Source organism: Sander lucioperca, chromosome 18 (assembly GCF_008315115.2).
Source record: "Sander lucioperca isolate FBNREF2018 chromosome 18, SLUC_FBN_1.2, whole genome shotgun sequence".
Taxonomy (NCBI): Eukaryota; Metazoa; Chordata; class Actinopteri; order Perciformes; family Percidae; genus Sander; species Sander lucioperca.
Genome location: NC_050190.1, coordinates 28,609,602 through 28,632,189, shown reverse-complemented (window position 1 = coordinate 28,632,189; position 22,588 = coordinate 28,609,602). Strand labels below are relative to the sequence as shown.

Below are 22,588 nucleotides of genomic sequence, written 5' to 3'. Positions count from 1 at the left end.
AAAGGGTACTAAACAACAGTCGGCAACATTAAAGAAGGCTTGTTTATTGCTAAGGCCATATGGTCAAAATTAAATGATTTAATAATAATGTAATAACTATAACAATAACTTATTTCACTAGTAAATTGCTGTTGAATGAGAAAAACAACCACCAGATGGGAAAAGGGCATTTAACAACAACTTTGAATGCACCACGAGGCTGTAGGTTACCACTTTCATTGAACGCACCGTCTGTGTTTTTCTGACAACGGCAGCTGCAGATTGTTACATCCCGGTGTTGAATCCTCTACAGTGAAATACAGTCACACTTTACACCGTTAACGTTGCTGTCAGCATTGTAACTGTGTTTAATCCAGCTACTAGCTAGCGGTAGGCTAACGTTAGCTGCTGTTGAGTGTAGTGTTAACTAGCGTCACGTGCAGCGATGTTTCTGTTTCCTGTATCGTCTGTTTCAGAGCATCAGAGAGAAGTGCAGACGTATCAGAGGCACCGAAATGAGGCGCCGAAATCTGCGTTGCTATTCAGTCTGGTAGATACCGGTCGTGAAGGCACCGGTGCCGTATTAGCACTGGTTTTCAGTATCCAACCCTATTCAGGAAGAAGATTTTTATAAGTAAATGTTCCAATCAATGATTGAAGCAGCGCATTCTCGTCTCCCTCCTTCATTTTACAGTCGAATGGTGGCTAGAACGGCTCCGGGTCAAAGTTCAATATGGAATGGATTAATCTGCGTTATTTTTTCTCAGATTAATTAATCGAAATTAACGCGTTATTTTGACAGCCCTAATAATTATATAGATTGCTTATATACTGTAGATGGTTCAGAAGATCACTGACAACTGACAGTTGCAATAATTACCACATAGATCCGACTTTTAATAATGATTTAGCATTTTTGTTTAAAATAGCATACCTATACACAGTAGTACTCTGGTTGGTCCATTACATTTAGCTGATGCTTTGATCCACAGCGACTTTCAGTAAGTGTATTCCACAATGAAGGTACTTAAACCATCTCCTTATATCCAAGGTGCAGTCGGAAGAGATGGGTTTTTAGCCTGCGGCAGAAGATGTGTCGACTTTCAGCTCGTTCCACCATTTAGGAGCCAGGACATCAAACAGTCGGGATTTTGTTGAGTGATTAGGTGTCCCTCGCAGTGAGGGAGCAGCAAGCAGGTTGGCTGATGCAGAGCAGAGTGGATGGGCTGGAATGTAAAGATTTAACCATGTCCTGGATGTAAGTTGAGCCTGATCCATTTGCAGCACGGTACGCAAGTAGTAAGGGCATTTTCACACCTATAGCTTGTTTGCTTTGGTCCGAATCAGTCGATGAGTCAGTAAACTTGGAGCGGTTTTCCTCTTGGTTCGGTTTCATTTCACAGCTGGAAAAATCCAAGTGTACCAAAATGCGTCATTACAAACCACGCAAGAACGTTCACTCCTCTTATTGGTCGGATGTGTCTGGGGCGGGAGCGAGAAAGTAAATACAGGGAGAAGGTCATGTGTGGACTAGTGCATATTTCTTGGATCTCCATGGTCAAACCAGCTCATTTCATTTAAATAATCAGACATTGGAGAAGAATTTGCTCTGCTGTGCCGGTGTCTGTCTCCAGCTTTGACCACAGAGATGCGGAGATCCGTAACACTACAAGCTCTTACGTATGTAGTATGTTGTATGTTCTGTTCGGATCACGTTCTCACCACAAACGAACCGCTCCAGAGGTCGATTGAAAGCGTACCGAGACCTCATCATCAAACAGGTCTTGATAAGCTTATTTTGTCCGCTTTTGGTGCGCATCTGAGTTCGATTGCTGCGTTCTCACCTGCCCAAACCAACCGCACCAAGGGGGAGAACAAACTCTAGCGCGAATCAATCTAACTAAACGAGGCAGGTGTGAAAGGACCCTAAGTTTCTTGAAGCAAATGCGGGCAGCAACTGGTAACCAGTATAAAGAGCGGAGGAGCGGTGTAGTTTGGGAGAACTCGGGTAGGTTGAAGACCAGTCGAACTGCAGAGGTCGGATGGCACATGCAGGCAGACCAGCCAGGAGGGAGTTGCAGTAGTCTAGACGTGAGATGACAAAAGCCTGAACCAGAACCTGAGCCACCTTCTGGGTTCGATGGGGATGTATCCTTCTGATATTGTACAGCATGTGTCTACACGATCGGGTTGTTGTAGCAACGTTGGCAGTAAGGTAGACTTTGCATCCACACCACAAATGAACCTTGAGCCTTTGTCCAGTTGTTTGGCTCACAGTAGAGTTGGACTGACGGCTTTTTACACTGGTTGAGGTGTGAAAAATGTGAGACATGCGGTGCTGCATGTCACACATCTCACACAGCACAGTCCCTGAGCATCACATGAAATTCTGCTTTGGGTCTAAAAAATGAGGGACTGGCCTTGTTGATCAGGATAACACAGGTATCAAAGGAACACACACACACACACACACACACACACAGAGCACTGCATATGCTAATGCTTTCTACGTTACAGCATTAGTCCGTCCGCAGCCCTCTGGAGCAGATACGCAGAGCTTCTATTTTTGACAGACGACGGAGACTGTGCGGGACAGGAAGTCGAGCACAGAAACAAAATAAAACATCGGGTTACTTTTCAAAATAAAATACACCGTGCTCACGGCAGGTCATATCTCCCTGCACTACACCTTGAAAACACAGCTCAGAGTTGTTTCCCCTCTACTCCTCTGGATGGAAAAAACTGTTATTGGTTTTGTGGTTCTGTTTATAGAAACTACATCCTGTTATATCGCGCGAACATACATGAATTCGCGAGATCTCGTGGTCAGCTGGTCGCAGCCGTTACGCAACAAATCCGGACCTGGTGGGTATTGACGGACGGCGGAGCACGGAGCCGTTCCGCAGCGGAGCCGTTCCGCAGCGGAGCCGGTCCGCAGACGTACCGCATCCTGTGGAAATCCACGGTAATAAATACCCCCATGCACAGAGGTGAGCCTGATGTTAAACTGATCAAAAGGTAGATTTCCCACCAATGAATCCATATATAAGAGAATAAAAAGTTAGTGAGTGTAAATGAAAGCCTTGACAGAGTCATCTTCACTGAGCGTCTTCACTGATCATGGCAGGGAAGCCCCTTTGATGCCTGCTGAGGATGGAGAAATGATGAAAACAATATCAGCTCAAAGGCGCTGAAGATGGAATCGTAAAAGGAATGGCAGCTCAAATGTAAGGTATGATGCAATTTGATTTCAAATTTAAAAAAAGATTCCCAAAGGAGGGAGGCAAGCTGAGGAATGATGGTGTCATTTTAGATTTCATTTCAGCTGATGGGAGGAGGGGAATGAACCCTACAGACATAAAGATGGAGAGAGTACAATGCACTTTAAAAAAAGATAAGGAAGAAACAAAGAAGGTGTCGTGCATTATTATGGCCACTGTATTTGGTAGCTATAGTTACTTTACGTTGCAAATAAAATGCTCTGCACACCCACACAGGTTGTGTTTTCAATGACGCAAAGTATGATGGCTCTCCTTGTAAATTGTCTAACTATTTTTGGGATTTTTTTGGCAGTTAGGATTTTTTTTATTGTTGCATAGTTTGTGTTTAGTTAATTTTTAGAGTGCATTCTTTGATTATAAAAAGGTTATTCTCAATATTCTCGTACATTTTTAACTATTCTGAAAGTATTAAGACGTTATTCTAGAAATATTTTGACTTCTTAATTGTAAACCGTTGACTCTGTTTTGAACATCTGGTCCAACAGGTTTGACAAAAAAATCAAGAAAAATGAATTCCATTAGTCTGTTTTTGTCAACAAAATGACAGCGAAAAAGAAAACTTCACAGAAGAACGCAAATATATACGGAGGTATCTCATTCAGGTATTTAAGGACTTCCCAATCAAGTTGCAGAGAAACCTCAAGGACGTTGGAAGGGATTTCCGAGCTGCTTAAATGAATTTTTACTCTCAAGAATGGACTCAAAACATTTTTCTTTTGTTGGCATATTAACTGATGCTCAGGAGGTCAGTGTCTCAAATTTGATAATTCAATAATTTTAAACTCAGCCTGCAATAACAGAAAAAGTGGAACAATTTTCTCTGTCCCAGAAGAAATTACCCAAACAGATGGAAGATTTGGGGCTTTTCTTTCTTGCCTGATAATCCACCACTGAATGAGCCTTACCCTCATTAAAGAAACCCAACACTGATTGACCCCCCCCACCCCCCCCCCACCCCACACACACACAAGTCCTTACAAAAACCTCTTTGTTGTTGTCTCCCTTTCTCTCTGTCTGTCTGTCTATGATCGGCTCTTCTATAAATAGCAAAAGATGGGGGGGGGGGGGGGGCAGCGGCTGCATGCTTAAAGGTCGAGGAATAGCGGAGGAGTGGGCTCCGACGGATGCAGCAATACATACACACGTTAAGTCAATTATGAATATGCACCTAAAATGACAAATATATCAGGGTTGACACACTGTTTCCAGGCATTGTGCTATTTAAGTCATAACCTCGCCCGGGGTTTCAACAAAGCACTCATGTTTTAGGAATCCCCATTCAAAAGCAGAAATAGACAAAGGCTTCTTTGTGTGCCCCCCAGGGTCAGAGTGGTATTATTCTATATAGACAACGTTTCATTTCCGGGATTGTTCAGATGCCGCCGGAAATTCCGCCGGATGTCCCTAATTTTCAGCCGGATGTCCGTCACCTTTCACTTCGTTTGTGTTGCCATTTTAAATTCTGGTGGATTCCTGAGGACTATGGTTAACTGCTCCTCAGATCTCTGCAGGGTAAATCCAGACAGCTAGCTAGACTATCTGTCCAATCTGAGTTTTCTGTTGCACGACTAAAACAACTTTTGAACGTACACGTTCCACCAAAACAAGTTCTTTCCATCCATCCATCTTCGTCTGCTTATGGTTGGGTCGCGGGGGTAGCAGCTCCAGCGGGGACCCCAAACTTCTCTTTTCCGAGCCACATTAACCACCTCCGAATGGGGGATCCCGAGGCGTTCCCAGGCCAGGTTGGAGATATAATCCCTCCACCTAGTCCTGGGTCTTCCCTGAGGCCTCCTCCCAGCTGGACGTGCCTGGAACACCTCCCTAGGGAGGCGCCCAGGGGGCATCCTTACCAGATGCCCGAACCACCTCAACTGGCTCCTTTCGACGCGAAGGAGCAGCGGCTCTACTCCGAGCTCCTCCCGGATGACTGAGCTTCTCACCCTATCTCTAAGGGAGACGCCAGCCACCCTCCTGAGGAAACCCATTTCAGTCGCTTGTAAAACAAGTTCCTTCCCGAGGCTATTTTGCAGAGGCACCGTTGCTCCGTCCGGTGCTTAGCACCGCCCAAGACAATTGTGATTGGTTTAAAGAAATGCCAATAAACCAGAGCACGTTTTATAGTTAAAGTCGGAGGAGGAGTTCATGTATCTTCAGATCTTCAAATGTAGTCACTCATGCTTGGTTAAATCGGCAAAATGTTTTTTTTCTGTTGTCATTTTCAGCCGTAACTGTAATGTCTAAAGATATATAGTTAAATACGGAGTTCTGAAAGTTCGTACCAGTCTTTCCAGAATGTCTAACTTCATTCCACTACAAAAATGATTATGTTTATCTTTTCCTTTAACCGTTTTCTTTATGTAACTGTGTAACATCAAGAGTGGTCTTGGGAGAAAATTGGGCACATAAAATACAATGTACTTCTAAGACAAGTACATAATTGCCATTTTATTTCAGAACTAACAGTGTTGTAGAATGACTACGTAGAAGTACAACAACTGGATTTGCCCATTCATTTTCTGTTTTGTAAACAGATCCCGGTAATCTGATCACATATCCAGGTTATCCATTACACCCCAACCCCTGCACTAACCCCCCCCCCGAGCAGCTGTCCAGGTCACTGCATGCTTACACACACGTGCAGCCAGATTACAGTGACACGGCACAAACAAGCAGAGCTGAACCAACATCGTCATGCTAGCCACATGCAACGACTCCTACACCGTGGTGAGCTGCTGAGCGATTTAGTCGGCATTTTAATTTAATAGATTGGAGTGACAAAAGGCAGCAGCAGATGTGGTGTTTGGCATCAAGTGTTCAAACCCAGAGTGTTGTTTTACGTGTGTGTGTGTGTGTGTGTGTGTGTGTGTGTGTGTGTGTGTGTGTGTGTGTGTGTCTGAGGATGTTTGTCTGAAGGTGGAAAGGTCGGTCTCATCTGGGCAAAGCAGTGACAGTTCATGATAAATAATGTATTCTTCTAAGTCAAACAACACTGTAGGGAAGCCGTTCATACATCTCCGTTTTGTTTCATCGTCCTGCTTCAAAGTGTAAAAATGTCTCTCTGCCGCAGAAAATATACTGGGCCCTATCTTGCACCTGGCACAGCGCAGCACAAAGCCCAACGCAAGTGTCTTTGCAAGTTTAAGACCGACGCAGTTGTCAATTTCCCGTCCAGCGCCTGCGTCATTTAAATAGCAAATGCACCTGCGCCCATCTTTGCGCCCATGGGTGTGCTGGTCTTACAGGGAGGTGTGTTCAAGTGCATTCTGGGCGTATTGCTATCTTGATGCAGCGGAAAGTGATCGCGCCATTGACCAACAAAAACCTGGTCTAAAGTCAATAACGCAGCATTTCATTGTTATTTTCACAGTGAATTAGTAAAAATGAGCCTAGGCTCGTGCACAGCGTGCGCACACTGTGCTTGTTACACACACACAGCAGCACACAGACATGCAAAAGATTACAAATACAAATATTACAGGGCAAATCCGCCATCATATTAGCAATGTGCCAAGGTCCAAACGCGCCTGGCTTTTAAAGGGAATGGGAGATGATCTCTGATTGGTTTATTGCATGTTACGCTCTGTCAGGGACCAAGCAGTTAGGCAAGAGGAGTCACAAGAGGATTTCAAAAAAAGGGGTTTTTATTTTACCCACAAAATCATTACAGCAAAATAGAGATAAAGTTTGGGCCCTTAAAAGAGGTCAAACAAACAGACCGAACTTAAGCTCTGAACATAACAAACTCAAAAATACAACTGACCTCCTGTAAGAGAAACAAAAGGGACTTATATACTGGCTGATCAGACCAGGGGCCTGTTGCACAAAAGTAGAATAAAGAAATCCAGGATAACTGAAAAAGCGCAGCTTGACTTAGTGTGATCCGCTCATCGTTTTTGCCGAGCCAGGATGAGAAGGTGAAGCTATGTCAAGCCAGGTGTAGATAGCTGGGATAAGTGCATGTTCACAGCTTTCTTAAATAGACCACGGTATCGATCACAGATTTACTGATGCAGAAATGGAAAAGACGTGTGCGGCATATGTTTCACCTGCTGAGCAGCAGCTTTTAATGGAAAATTACGAGGAGGTGAAACATATAATATATTATATATATACTAGGCTATATAATATGCAAAAAGGGAAATACGGCTGTTATCAAACGGAGAGAAAAAGCCCGACACACAATAGCAGACCGACTGAATCCGTATGGATTTAAAAAAATCTACTTAGTCACTCCAAGTTTTTACAAAGTTGTACATGTCTGTTTTAATTGCTTTTAATATGCTTGCTTTATGTGTTGGTTTTATTGCTGTATCTGTTTTTATGTGCTAAATGTGCTGGTTTTACACTAAAGTGTCTTTGAGTAGCCTGTAAAGCACTATATCAATAAAATGTTTTATTATTTAGCCTACTTTGCCTTAAAAGTGAGCAGAAGGAATTCATGTTCCTCGGGAAATTTACCCTAAGGACCAGGCTTAATTTCAAACCCTTATTCATAATGCGAGAATATGTTTTACAACCATATGCACCAATCTCTATAAGCTATGTCTAATTCTAAATATCTTTCTACAATTAATGTTCATACAGAACAAACATGACTGGACAAAAACTAGAAAAAGAAGTAAGTGACTTCAATACACACTGTAAGCATATCTGTAAAACAATGTAGCCTATAATTCATATTTTTTTTCTCACTCCCAAGCTCGAAGATGACAAGTGACAGCACCAAAATAAAATGCTTAAGAAGCTTTGTGGCGTTCCAACACATTCTCACTCCCATCTCGTAAAATACGGATGTTTGGTCAGGTGCCATTGTCGTCGTTATTGACGTCATTATCCCCCTGCCTCCCCCCGCCTCTCCATGTTGCACGGGGCACATTTCACGGGAACAGCAGCGGAGGAAAAGCCCATTTCCTCCGCATCGTCCCACTTTATCTCCGGCGCATGTGCAACCATTTCTTACCATGTAAAGAACTGCAATAGTACGATTTAAATCAAACTTGTGACAGTAATAGTGACAAGTAATGCATGTTAATAAAAATAAAGCAGAACACATTCAGAAGACAACAGAATAACTGTTAAACACGTTTATTTCGGATCAGAGCAGCAGCTGATTTAACACATCAGACTCCAGGATTAATCTTAGCCTGGCTGTTAGCCTGCTCTGGAGCAGGCTAGCTGCAAAGAATACATCTCCATGGTTACTTGGCTGGGTTTAACTCAACCTGCTTTTGTGCAACCAAGTCAAAGCTAAATTCATCCAGGATAACCTGAATATCCCGGCTTAATCCCTTATCCTGGTTTTGTGCAACAGCCCCCTGGTTTGACACCCAGGGGAAGACTAACAATAACACTAATACATAAACTACAAATAACAAAAAAAAAAAACACTTATTCCAAAAGAAATCTTAATCAACATTAACTGAATAAATACTAAATACAACACAAATCAAAACTCAAATATCTTGGGAAAAAATAAAGCTACCCCCCCCAGACATAATAAGTAGTGGTAGATTCCAATTTGGCCACCACCTCTTTAAAACTGCTGTTGTTCCAGACGCCACCCCTTTGTCCCAGCAGCCTGCATGCCTCACTCCAGGGTGTGGAATCTGCAACACTGGTAAGCTCAAAAGAAAACCGCTATAGCAAAAAGACAATCCAAAACTAATAAAGTATATATGTAAACCAAATCCAGTGTCTTGTACATTATTTAAACTAAATAAATGTTTACAACAAAATGTATAATGTGTCTGAAAAGATATAGAAACCAATCTTAAGGAAAACAGCATGAACTAAGATAAATGTGAGTGTATGAGGTTAACGCCTTTAAGATGGCTGTGTGGCCACAGCTGTGGCCATCACATGCCCAAAACACACCTATGAATTATTGAAGACACTAAGGACAACCCTTTAGAACCATGCGCCCGGCGCACGGACCCTTTTTTCCGCCGTCAAACTAGCAAAAGTGGATTTGGACACGCCCTAAACGCACCTGCACCATGCGCTTCACGCCGTGCGCTTAGATCGTTAAAATAGGGCCCACAATGTACACAAACCGAAAACTGTTTGGATAAGATGGCGACTTGTCTCACTTGCTGCAGGAGCTGATGACGCAGTTCAGGAACTACAAATGAGAGCAGACTAAAGAGTTGAGCCAGGGAGGAGAACTATTAACCATGCACGGCGGCTGGATTTCCGCATTATCACGGGATCACCCATCACACGAAGATCCATCTTGTCAGGGGCATGTTCAAGCTCAAAACGGTATGCACCAGATTGCTACGTTTTCCGGTCAATACTTAAAAAAATAAATTAAGAAAATCACAATTATTTTGGTCATTATGGAAATCACGACTAACATGATTACTGATTGACTTTTGGAAAGATGTTGCATTTATTAAACTTAAAAAACAGTGATACAGTTGAACAAATCAACAGTGAAAACAACTTGAACTGTTAACCCTTGTGTTTTTTATATCAGAAATATAAAGGGTTTCTTTTAACCTATTGCCCAAAATAACATGGATGCATGGATGTACGTTGTTCAACATTATTTGCAGATGAAATTGATGATTACTTTCATTTAATTTTGGGTGTTTCATTCAATTTTATAGCATTTGAAAAACAATTTTAAAACAGTATCCTGACTCAAATTTGACATATACCCTCTGATCGTAACTATTAGTCAAAATAATTCATAATTTCTGCTTTTTTTAAGCAGTAATATGTCATATAAATTAGGTTTATTGACCATGGATGATAAAAAAAAAGTAATTTTTTATTTTATTTTGACCCAGAAAGACAAGTTTATGGTCAATGTGAAGACAACACAAGGGTTAAATTTCCCATTACTTTTTAAATTCCCCTTCAGAACACAAGTATGTGATAATAAGAGTTTACTGTCAAAATGTAACGTGCAAAATAATCGTTTTTTCTGGATTACATTGTTTTTGTGACCGTTAGGAGCCGAAATCGCGACATTAATTTTGATTAATTGCACAGCCCACATCTATAACAACCTTGACCCGGCTGGAACCGTTGCACGCATCGCCTTCAAGGGAGTGCACCAGCAGCAAAACAGCACGGGGGAGGTTCATGCAACAACTGGCGGAGGAGCTGAGAGCCGAGTTATGGAGAGAAAAAGGCCAACAGTACAAGGTCCGGGTCAGCAGCAGCAGCAGCAGCCAGGTTAGGAGAAGCTGCAATTAGAATTAACCACAGGAAACCAAACACGTCTGTGGACGTGGTAAGGCAAAGGCAAGGCAATGTATTTGTATAGCGCATTTCATACATGGCAGCAATGCAATGCACTTCACACAAAAACTATGATAAAAAAATTAATAAATAAAAATAATAAAAATATGCAACTACATACAATTCTAACAATAGTAGAAAAAGTAAAATGTATCTATAACAACAGCAAAGAATCCATTTAAAAATAAACAGATAAATAAATGCATAGATAAAAAGACTTATAAAGACCAATGTGCATTAATTGCAGAACACATCTGAGAAAAGCTGGGTCTTTAGCCTTGTTTTAAAAATGGTTAAAAATAGTTGGGGTGTTTTTTATATTCTCTGGAAGCTGATTCCAGAGATGGACGCCATAGTGGTTAAAAGCTTCCCCCTGTTTTGTTCTGACAGTAGGTTTCAGTAGTAGTTGCTTATGTTGTGATCTAAGGGGTCTTGGTTGAGAATATTGTTGGAACATGTCATGCAGGTAGTTTGGTCCCATCCCCTTCAGTGACTTAAAAACTAACAGAAGTGCCTTAAAATCAATTCTGTATCTAATTAATTACGAGATTGGTTTGAGAAGCAAGGTCACTTGGGTTGACTGTGAAGCTTGAGCGCTCCTAGATGTAGTTAGTTCATACAAAATGAGTATTTTATAATTGTTTCATGGTTCAATAGTCTAAACATTATCTTGGCTCTTTCTTTTGTTTTTAATTCTGCTAATTTCCAGCTTTTCTGTGTTATGAATGTGGTATAAATGTTCAAATAAAATGTTTCGTAATCAAATAAGATACTTTTAATCGTTATTTGCACGTTCAGAGTTATGTTGAATGAAGTTCTCTACGGAAAAATGCTGGTGTGAATGTTTGAAATAATGTATATGAATATCGATAAATGTAAACTACTCAAATGTATTATTAAACTTGTTAAAATGTACATTTCGGTGTTATACTGTATATATTTTGGTGTGCATACATCTCACAATTTTGGAGTTTATAGAGTTTGGAATCTAGTGTTAATACAAAAACAGCATTTTTGATAATTTTAGACCCCATCTCAAAAGCATTTGTCTAACTTATTATTAGATGTAAAATTTTAAAGTGTCAACGTGTTAAGCATGGTGTTGGGTATCACTGAGGCCCTAGTTGTTTCAAAATCTGGTTTTACCATTAATATTTCAGCAAGCATGCCTGTGGCAGGATGTTTCAGCACAGGAATACTTCTGGCTTCTGGGGCTTTAGCAAAACGTGTTGGGAGCCATTAAGGGTCTTTCTTGTAATGATCTGTACCTTCAATGTTGGTAGTTTTAAGCACAAGCCTGTATATATGACAAGGGACAATACATGTACATATCAACACATTCTCACTCGTAAAATACGGATGCTTGGTCAGGTGCCTTTGGCGTTGTTTTTGATAAGTTAAGACAAGCCTTTCTTGTCTCCTATAGGAGAAATTAGTCTTGGGTATTCGAGAGAAACAAAATGGCGACACATTGCACATAAACACACAATAAACATACAGTTAACCTACATAGAAACATAATCATGCATTATCTCATCAATTACTTCAATGAACATATAATAAACCTCACACAATACCTCCCTACATTTCCTCATAATCACAGAAGAACAGAAGAGAACCCACAACACATCCTCCCCCTCATATTGCACTTCATTTTGATAATGATTGCACATTTCCTGTTAAGTCATGCTGTGGTCAATAACTTCTGTATTGCACAATGCCCAATTGCACAATACCATATCAAATATAACATGGCATATATATAATCTATCTAAATGGACCATGAGTCTAATAATAAAGGCTATCTCTCTATCTATCTATCTATATTATAATAATAATATTGCACCAGTACCCTATCAGGCATTGCACATCCTATAACCATAATGGTCAGTACCACAAATATTATTTAGTAGTATTAGTCACAAATACATCACTGCAGCCAATGCACACACACACACATCTTATCTCTTATTATTCATTAATTTGATTGCACAAATGAGCTATTGCCGCTAAAAGTCTCCTTTAGCGTCATATCTAAACGTGCTTTATCTAAACGTGCTGGGTCGGGACTATTGGCATCACTTTTGACACAATTGGGTTTAGGAAAAGATGGTGGATAGGCTTATAAAAGGTATGTTTACGAGACACGCAGGACAAGAACGGAACAGTTGGGTTTAGGAAAAGATCGTGGGTGGGGTTAAAAAAATAAACGTCTCAGTGACACGCGGGACACAAACCCCGGTCTCCGGGGTGAGGTCCTGTGTTGTTTGACCCATCCACCAGCCCAACCACCCTCCCTACGCGAAATTTGGGCCTTTCATACTACTCACTACTGTTGTCCTTCTTAAAAAAAGTCTGGAAAAATACACATAACCTATTAATACACTAAATGCACTAAACCTTTTTATTTACACATTTAACAAACACAGACAACAATACAAAAGTACCACAAAACCCCCAAAACAAAGTATAACAAAATGAAATTAACTTACAGCAACACATCTTTAAAGATGATTTTTGAAGATGAAGTATTTTAAAGAGAAAAGCATACCTTCAAAGATCCCACACTTTTAAAGGCGCCCACATTCTGCATCTATAGTAGGCTATTGGTATGCATATAGCAGGCTGTTCGTATTTAAAACGTAAGCGGGCTCGAACCAGGCTTTTGAAAAATGAAACAGTCACATCTCTGGCCTCCATCCATCCTGTACCTCCTTTCTTAAAGTGCTCATATTATGCTCATTTTCAGGTTCATAGTTGTATTTAGAGGTTATATCAGAATAAGTTTACATGGTTTAATTTTCAAAAAACACCATATTTGTGTTGTACTGCACATTTCTGCAGCTCCTCTTTTCACCCTGTGTGTTGAGCTCTCTGTTTTAGCTACAGAGTGAGACCTCTCACTTCTGTTCCATCTTTGTTGGGAGTCGCACATGCTCAGTACCTAGGTAAGGACTACTAGCCAGTCAGAAGCAGAGTATGAGGGCGTGCCCTGACAGTACCTAGGTAAGGACTACTAGCCAGTCAGAAGCAGAGTATGAGGGTGTGCCCTGACAGTAGCTAGGTAAGGACTACTAGCCAGTCAGAAGCAGAGTATGAGGGCGTGCCATGCTAGTAGCTAGGTGAGCATTATAACGTGTGTTCCAAAGTGACCACGTTTGTCTCTGAAGTAAAGGCTGGACTACAATAGAGCTGTTTGGAGCAGTTTGTGAACAGTGTTTTCTGTTGGAGATGGTAAGTCCCTTTGGGGTGGACTTTGGGCTTTTTCACTTTGTAAACCTATAACATGCAACAACAAAAAAAAGATATATAACACAATAAAGGAAAGGGAAAAAGCCAAAAAGCATAATATGAGCACGTTAAATAAATAGCCATCTTGGCTTGACCCAAACAGGAAGTTCAGAAGCTTGCCTTTCTTCTTCTTTCTATAGGAAAAACCCAATAAACATATGCTTATTAAACTGAGAGATAGAGCATAAACCTTTGAAATAAGGGATTCAGTCGTGAACAGTCAACCAAAATAGTGAACTTAATTATGTGTAGTTCAAAATAATAATAGGGTAATTATTATTATTTTAAATTGGTCACAAAAGGTCTGGAAAAATACACGTAGCCTATTTTTACATACCTCCATGAAGTGAGAGAGAGGGGGAGGCTGCAGGAAAGAGAGGAATGGGGGTGTAGCGAGAGAGAGAGAGAGAGAGAGAGAGAGAGAGAGAGAGAGAGAGAGAGAGAGAGAGAGAGAGTGAGAGTGAGTCTCGGGGCTCCAAGAGGGACCAGGCAGTCCTGAAACAGTTTACCCAGGCTATGGACTTCATATTTGGGGCTGCCATCGGTGGAGCAGCGGGGGTCAGGCTGGGAGCCTCTATCTCTCCTCTCTTCTCTGCTTCATGTCCTCTTCTCTTTCTCTGAGGGCAGCGGAGGAACTTCACCGGCAGCTACGGAGTAGCGCGGCCAGCCGGGAGTATCAGTCTGTCTGTCGGGGTGTGTTTGAGAGAGGCGGGGGTGAAGATGCGGAGCAGACCGCTGGTGACCTGAACTTCCTTCCTTTCCTTCCTGGCTGCTTCAGGCGTCAGGACCTTGTCCATTCAGCATAATGCCACAGTTCTCCGCCACCAAAAAAGCAAGTAAGAACAGTCCAAAGCCGCGGCGGGAGCTGGGAGCGGACGCAGCGGGCACAATGCGGACTGTGAGCCCGGTCTGAGCGCAGCAGTCTGCGGAGAGACGAGCCTAACGGGGCTGGATGTGCAGCGGAAAGACTTTCTGCTTTACTGAAGGTGAGAAGATGGGAAATCAATGCAGTAGGCAATGGCCTTCTAATTGTGTATTTTGAACGAAGAATTTCATTTTAAATTTCCATGTTCACATAGGCTATTCAGGGAATTTTAATTTTCACATGAATTTAGGCTACTCCTGTCAAATTGTCAGAATTAGCAGTTACAGACAGAAATAAATGGAAGAACCTGTACTACTTTAGGATTTAGGCTACTCCATTGTAATGCTTTTATATGCTACATTTTTTTTCTTCTTTTATACAATTACCCACTTCATTTTCATAAATGCTAAAAAACACACACACACACACACACACACACACACACACCAGCAACAAAATAGGCAGATCCTCATATACCTGGCATGTACTGCTCTCTCTATCTCTCAGAGCAAAACAAAATAAACTACCCACCAGTTCATTCTCAAACTGGGGCAATGTTGCTGAATGAAAGCTGTCTTCTTTAATATAGTCTACTCTTTGCAGGATTCCATTAATATATATCCCAGGATTGATGCCAAAAGACCCTGATGATAGAAGACACGGTGAGGTCGGGTCACCATAATTGGACTCAGCTAGTTGCCTTGTTTGCCCCCCAAGGAACATTACATAACTGTTGAACTGCCTTGGCCACAAATCGATGCAATCTGTCAATTGGCTGCTGCAGCCTGCTGCCATTTTATTAATAATCACCACCACCCAGCTAACAACAACTTCTCATACATTTCCTTTGCTTGGACAGGGACTGTATTGGATTGTAAACTCTTAAGGCAGCAGTAAAAGGGAGTTTTATTGATATGTTTTCTTCTTTTTTCCCCAAAAAAATAATGAGGCTTTTGTTTGTGAGCCAACTAATACTGATGCTGTAAGAAATCTCCCCACTTTATTTAAATCCTACAACCTTGAGCGTGCAGTGGCACCTTCCGTCATTGTGAGAGGCCCACATCGATCTTAGTTTTTGTCCGCGTGCAAGAAATTTGTCTCATCTTATCTCTGCTGACAGGCTGCGTTCATCACCACCCAGCACTCCTCCTCTCCTACGGCACAGCTAAACCTAATGAATCAAGGCAGGAGAGGAATGCAACGTGTAATAATAATCAAACAGCAGATATTTGACTTTGTAGCAACACTTGTGGTGATACCGTATCTGCAACATCATCCAACACCCCCTGTTTAACCTCTTGATAATTCACCCTGTGAGGAGTCTTCCCTTGTGCTGTGGGGCAGGGCACCATCCTGGGTAACATACTCATGGTGATCATAGGGGTGTAACGATACATTGATCTGGATCGATATATTGATTCAATCCTCAACGATCCAATATTAATAATAATAACCATAAACTTTATTTCTGTAGCATTTTTATTAACAAGGTTACAAAGTGCTTTCCAGAAAAATAGAAGATAAAAACCAAGAACACAACCAACTACAATGAAGTAAAAAACAAAAAACAGAGGTGTCACATAACACCTAAGAAAATAAAAAAAAGTAAATGTATACATTCATATACACATATACATACATACATATATACACATACACACATAGTACATATGTGCACATGTACATGTACACATATTATTGATACCAAGTAAAAATCTGGATACATATTGTCATCTTTAAGATGCGCCTTTATTTTGTAATTCCCACTTTATATTCATTCTTTTTATTAAAAAAGTAGTTTGTTTTTAATTTAAATGTCTGGAAGAGGTCAGCAACGAAATGGTCAAATCATATTTTAGTTGCTTTTTGTAGATATACTGTATATAAAAGTAACTGATTATGTTAAATGGGCGTATCTATCGTCTCGTATTGGTCGCAGGCCCCTGAATTGAATTGAATTGAAAATCATATCGTGGCAGACTTTGTTGACATCAGTAAATATTTTATCGTAGGGCTGGGCCCTGGATATTATATCGATATATGAGACTAGATATTGTGTTACATTTTGGATATTGTAATATTGTGATATTATACAAGTGTCTTTTCCTGGTTTTAAAGCCTGCGTTTCAGTAAAGTGATGTCATCTTCTGAACTTACCAGACTGTTTTAGCTGTTTTATTATTTGCTAGGGGTGTGAATCTTCACTAGATTCAATATCACAATGCGTCACCTCCTATTATATTATATATTGCTACACATGGTTTTCATCGACAAATTCAAGCAGTCAGATTTATATGAAATCCCCTTTTTATTGTATCTGCTCTTAAAGAAGACACTTCCTGAATGCTGCGTAGTCTGAACACAGCAAACAAAAGGCAAAAAACAAAAAGCAGAGTGGCCGGAAAATCAATCAAGTAACATCAGTAAGCAATAATCGATTATGGTCTGTCACCGCATCGATGCAGAATCGTCTAGTTCCGCATCGCGACGCGTCAATGCAATGATTCATTTCAACGCCCCTATTATTTGCCTTTACCCACTTAACATTATATCAACATTACTGATGATTATAGGTCAAAAATCTCATTGTGTAAATATTTTGTGAAAGCACCAATAGTCAACACTGCAATATCGACATTGATGTATTTGGTCAAAAATATCGTGATATGTGATTTTCTCACCCAGCTCTATATTATCGTTGTCCTAAGATTCGGTATAATATGTCGTAATAAAATGTATGATTTACACCCCTAGGTGCTCATCAGCGAGCCAGTTGTCTCCCTCACTAGCTCACCTCACACCCCCTTGCTTGCATTGTGCTTTTGGCTGCCATGTTTTGATGTTTTGATCCTTTGAATTTTGTCGTTTTTTTAAATGCTCTTTTTTATCAGTTTGTACACGTTCATGGTTATCAACTGGCGAAGGAAAAGAAAAAAGTTTGAAGCCGCTTAGTGTATGTTTTCGTTTTAGATTAAGGCTCAAGTTAATAATCTTTTTTGTTTCCCCCAAACCTTTGCCCTCAGTATCTTTTCAAATCCATTTTTCCACTAGCTGTTTGTCTGAGTCATTTGTATACACACTGCTCTGCTCTCCCAATTTACAATGATTTGCATTTGTGGGATAGGAAAGGAAAATAAATCCTTTGGTCTTTGGTAGAAAGCATGCATTTTAAGGAGATAAAAACGGACTGATTTTCACATTATTGTTATTTTGCAACAGGTTTCTGGATCCAAATGTCAAGTCAGAGAGAAGCTTTATCGTTGTGCAACCACCAGTGTGTGACGTGAAAGGAAAGGAAGCGAGGAAGAGGACGTCCGATGATAATCCTCCGGTGTGTTGTACATGGCTCTGTCAGCCTCGAGTGCCGTGAAGAGAGCTCTACCCAGTGGTAAAAAAGAAGAGAGGGTGAAAATGTGATGAACTTTACTAATGTTTCCCAGCTCAGTTATGGACAGTGGCTGGTGAAGGACTCATATTGCTAAATGAGACCGTTGCTATTGTGTTGGGGAGCTTAGGACAACTAATTACCAAGGGATTACTCAAGACCTTCTTCAGCACCAGGCTGGACATGCTGGTGTTATTAAGCAACATCCGAAATCCAATGACAGTTCTGTTGGATTTTTTTGAATCATAATTTCTTCTCATTTCTTTTTTTTTCTGATCCGTTTGAAATGGAGATACAGTGGCGTTTGTGGAGTAAGGACTGGGTCTCCTTTATACGGCCATGGATACCTATACTGTTAGGCCTTCACCTCCAGTTCTCCCGGGCCTCCAACTGTCCCGAGGAGTGCCGCTGTGATCGCACTTTTGTTTACTGCAATGAGCGGAGCCTGACCTCAGTGCCTCTGGGAATTGGTGAGGGTTATAAGACCCTTTACCTCCACAACAACCAAATCAATAATGCTGGTTTTCCCTTGGAGCTCCATCACGTGGCTTCAGTGGAAACTGTGTTTCTCTATGGCAACCAGCTGGATGAGTTCCCCATCAACCTGCCCAAAAATGTAAGGGTTCTCCATCTGCAGGAGAACAACATTCAGACCATCTCCAGAGCAGCTCTGGCTCAGCTTCTTTGGCTGGAAGAGCTACATTTGGATGATAACTCCATTTCTACTGTAGGGGTGGAGGAAGGGGCCTTCCGTGAGGCCGTAAGCCTGAAGATGCTCTTTCTCACCAAAAACCACATGAGCAGTGTGCCTATTGGTCTTCCAGATGATCTAAAAGAGTTGCGATTGGACGAGAACCGGATTGCGGTTATCGCAGAGGAAGCATTTAGTAATGTCACCCGCCTGCAGCGCCTTCTGTTGGACGGGAACCTGTTGACGGATGAAGGGATTGCACCAGGGACCTTTCAGAACCTGGTCACCCTTAGGGAGCTGTCCCTGGCCCGCAACTCGCTCACATACCCTCCCCCGTTCCTCCCAGGGGAGGTGCTCGTCAAATTAAACTTTCAGGAAAATCAGATAAACGGGATCCCTGCCAGAGCATTCGCAGGGTTGCACAAGCTGGAGCGGCTGGATATTTCTAACAACCAGCTGCAGTCGTTGACCGAGGGGGTCTTCGATGGCCTTGTCAGTCTCAGACAGCTCACTGTTCGGAACAACCTTTGGCTGTGCGACTGCAGCATCCAATGGGTGGTGTCATGGCTTAAATCTCTGCCGGCCTCGCTCAATGTGCGCGGCTTCATGTGCCATAAACCTGAAAAGTTCCGGGGCATGGTGATCAGAGAGCTGAGTGCCGAGCTGGTCCAGTGCCCGCGGAGCACAGCGACGCCAACGCTGTCCACTTCACCGGCTGACACTGCTTTGATCCCATCCCTGCCATCCTCCTCAGACTCCCCCCTGGTCACTCAGTTTGTTTCCTCCTCCTCCTCCAGGCAACCCTTCCCCACATTTCCAACCCTCTACCCTGTCTACTCAACCAGAGAGGGGGGGTTGAGGACTAAGCAACCTCTGGACCCCAGGAGGGAAACTTTGCAGGTCACGTTTGCCATACTGAATGGCTCGGCTATCCACGTCAGCTGGGTGGCTGCCTTTCCAGTCACTGCCTACAAAGTGACCTGGGCCAGGATGGGCCCCAGTCTGACAGGGGACACCGTCAGGGAGAGGATGGTGGGTGGGAAACACCGGGGGATCCGACTGGCTAACCTTGAGCCAAAGTCCACCTATCGGATCTGTGTCATTCCCTTGGATGCGTTCAATAATTACCGGCCCAAAGATGATACTGTGTGCACGGAGGCCATGACTACAGCGGCCTCTTTCAGCCCCGACAACAACAAAAGACCATCTGGGCCGGAGCAGGCCACACAACAGGAACCCAGCTCGCCTTTCTTGCTCGCTGGACTGATTGGCGGGGCCGTGATTCTGGTGCTGGTGGTACTCCTCAGCATCTTCTGCTGGCACATGCACAAGAAGAGCCGCTCCAAGTCCTCCACCAAGTGGAAATACAACCGGGGTCGGAGAAAAGATGACTATTGCGAAGCAGGCACCAAGAAAGATAATTCCATCCTGGAAATGACTGAGACTAGCTTCCAGGTAGTCTCACTTAACAACGAACAGCTCCTCAAGGGAGATTTCCACATTCAGCCTATTTACACCCCTAATGGGGGCATCGGCTTCCGAGACTGCCCCCTGGAGAATAACAGCACAGTTTACTGCAAGAACAATGTTCAGGATGCAGACTTTTGTGGCACATGATGATTTTGGAGAGCATCAGGAGCATTTTTACTGACAATTACACACACTTTACTAGACACTGTACAGTGTTAATAGTATTTGAAAACCCTGTGTCTTTAAGAAATGTAATTTATACAACTAACTGGACAGTACTTTTTTATAAAATAACATTGGATTTATAAGTTATTGGTTTGGGGAGTTGTGCTGTTTGAGTTATGTGCACACAGACATGTACAATCAGGATTCATTTATTCCCAAGTATTATGGCTGGGTTTCAGTTGGATTTTCAGTAATAGTGAATGATTTTGAAGTCATTGTATACTGTAACCACGGCAGACACAGAATCTACGAAACCAGCTGGTCGAATTCTGTATGAGAGAAGGAGAAAAGAGACAGGCACAAATCAGCCACATTCACCACTAGAGGGTATAGTTTTCTGGAAACCATACAGACCACCACACTCTTCCTGTGACTGTTTTCAATCAAGTCACCACAGTTATATGGCACATTTATTTAATTGCCGCTACAGTCAATAGAGATGCAAATTATTAGATTCCTGCTCAAGAGAACACATTTTTATGCAAATGGAATCTGTCTCGCTTCAAAAGGAAAGGTAAAGGTCACACTCATTAAACATTCACAGAAAGGGGCAGGGCGCTGTGCTTTCGGCTGCTTTCCAAGATTAATACATTACCACAGTTAAGGGGTCATGTTGTTTGATGGTGGGTGTCACAGAGTGAGCACCAAAGAAGCACATCTGCCATCTACTGTAAGTTTAACCCATTAAGAACCAACTTTTTTCCCTTTGTTCAGCAAAAATAATGCTATGGTAAAACAGTATATATATATATATATATATATATATATGTGTGTGTGCCTTGAAGTTATCAGCTTACAATGTCTTTTGAATCCATGTTTTTTGCACAAAAGGTGTACTGTATATATACATTCAATTGAATTGTTGTTGAGGAAATCTCTTGTACCTGATTATTTATTTACCTGGTTACACATTTAATTAAAACATATCTTCAAAAGTGAAAAGTTATCCCTCATGATCTGTCCCAGAATGATCACTGACTCAAACTGGTAATAGTGTACTCGTGTGGGAGAGCTCAGCGATTGTAGCACAGGTCTGTGAAGAGAAGGAAGGGTACTTTGAGGATGACGAGTGCAAGCTCAAAAGTCACAAAGAGATTGCACATAAAGTCTACTTAACATAAAACCATAAATTATTAAAGCATCCTCAGTGCTGAGCTGTGTGCAGCTGTGGTCATGCGCATGAGTCTGAGTTTGGGGCATATTAGGTTATTTTGTACCTAGATGAGGAATGCAAGGAGTCAGTGACCTGTAAAGTGTTGAAAGTCACAGCTTCAATCTGTCATTGCTTAGAACCATTACATCTGTACTCTAAAGCTGTTGAATAGGCCTTTTGCACTACAGGAAATTAATGACCTGTAGTCTAGATCAACAGAAGTACATTTCCAGGATAATTGCCTGACTTGCGTGGGATGTCCCTCACCTTCCGCACTGTGTGTTGCCGTTCTCAAATTCTGTTCGCTTCGGGAAATAACAACAATCTTCGAGCTAACAAACACTGAAAATAGCAAGTTTTGAAGAAAATTTGGATTGACAAGGCAGGCCTGCTTGGTTCTTTCGGGGAATGATTGTTTTACAAAGAATATGTTTACGGCATTTCCTCTCTAACTGGGACATTTTGGGACTGATTGGTGGGATTGCTGTGGACGAAGTACACACGGAGATACACTGGTAAGAGCCAATGAGGTTTAACCATGTATCCAGCTAATTTAAATAGCTCACGTTACTGTATTGTGTCAACAATTAACTTCATTTAATGTTGTATGTGGCGTTTTCTTTTGCGGGGTGCAAATACTCCACCAAAACAAGTTCATTCCCGAGACTATTTTGCTGAGCCACCGTCGCTGCGTCCGGACGATTGTGATTGGTTTAAAGAAATGCAAAACAACCCAGAGCGTTTTTTTTCCTCCTATCCAGAATGCATCTGTGGTGTAGCCAAAGCTTACTCTACAGCGCTCTGGAGATAGAGCTGGTAATGACTAAATGACCTGTAACCTGGAGCTTCCCATACCGAACCTGTAAGAACCCTGTAAGGTCTAGGTTTGGCCTTGTTTCCCACTATGTTTTACAAACCAGAATGTTTCGGATATATGTAATTGAAAAGGTAACACTATATTGCAACACTCAAAAGGCCCAAACAAACATTGTCA

At 41.8% G+C, this 22,588-nt stretch overlaps 1 protein-coding gene and 1 long non-coding RNA gene across 2 annotated transcripts; both read left to right on the top strand.

The window, feature by feature from the left end:
- Positions 1-8,700: 8,700 nt before the first annotated feature.
- Positions 8,701-11,056, top strand: LOC116065822. Its single transcript, XR_004108824.2, has 3 exons — positions 8,701-8,880; positions 9,362-9,524; positions 10,263-11,056. It is a non-coding gene; the product is annotated as an uncharacterized LOC116065822 (long non-coding RNA).
- Positions 11,057-14,253: 3,197 nt separating this feature from the next.
- Positions 14,254-21,381, top strand: si:dkey-87k14.1 (leucine-rich repeat transmembrane protein FLRT2). Its single transcript, XM_031321457.2, has 2 exons — positions 14,254-14,791; positions 17,890-21,381. The coding sequence occupies exon 2, from the start codon at positions 18,342-18,344 to the stop codon at positions 20,361-20,363; it is 2,022 nt and encodes a 673-aa protein (XP_031177317.1). The 5' UTR covers positions 14,254-14,791; positions 17,890-18,341; the 3' UTR covers positions 20,364-21,381.
- Positions 21,382-22,588: the final 1,207 nt, after the last annotated feature.

Bases quoted from the DNA above. Each gene is read 5' to 3' on its own strand.
- si:dkey-87k14.1 (XM_031321457.2), top strand. From the start codon at position 18,342: ATGGAGATACAGTGGCGTTTGTGGAGTAAGGACTGGGTCTCCTTTATA.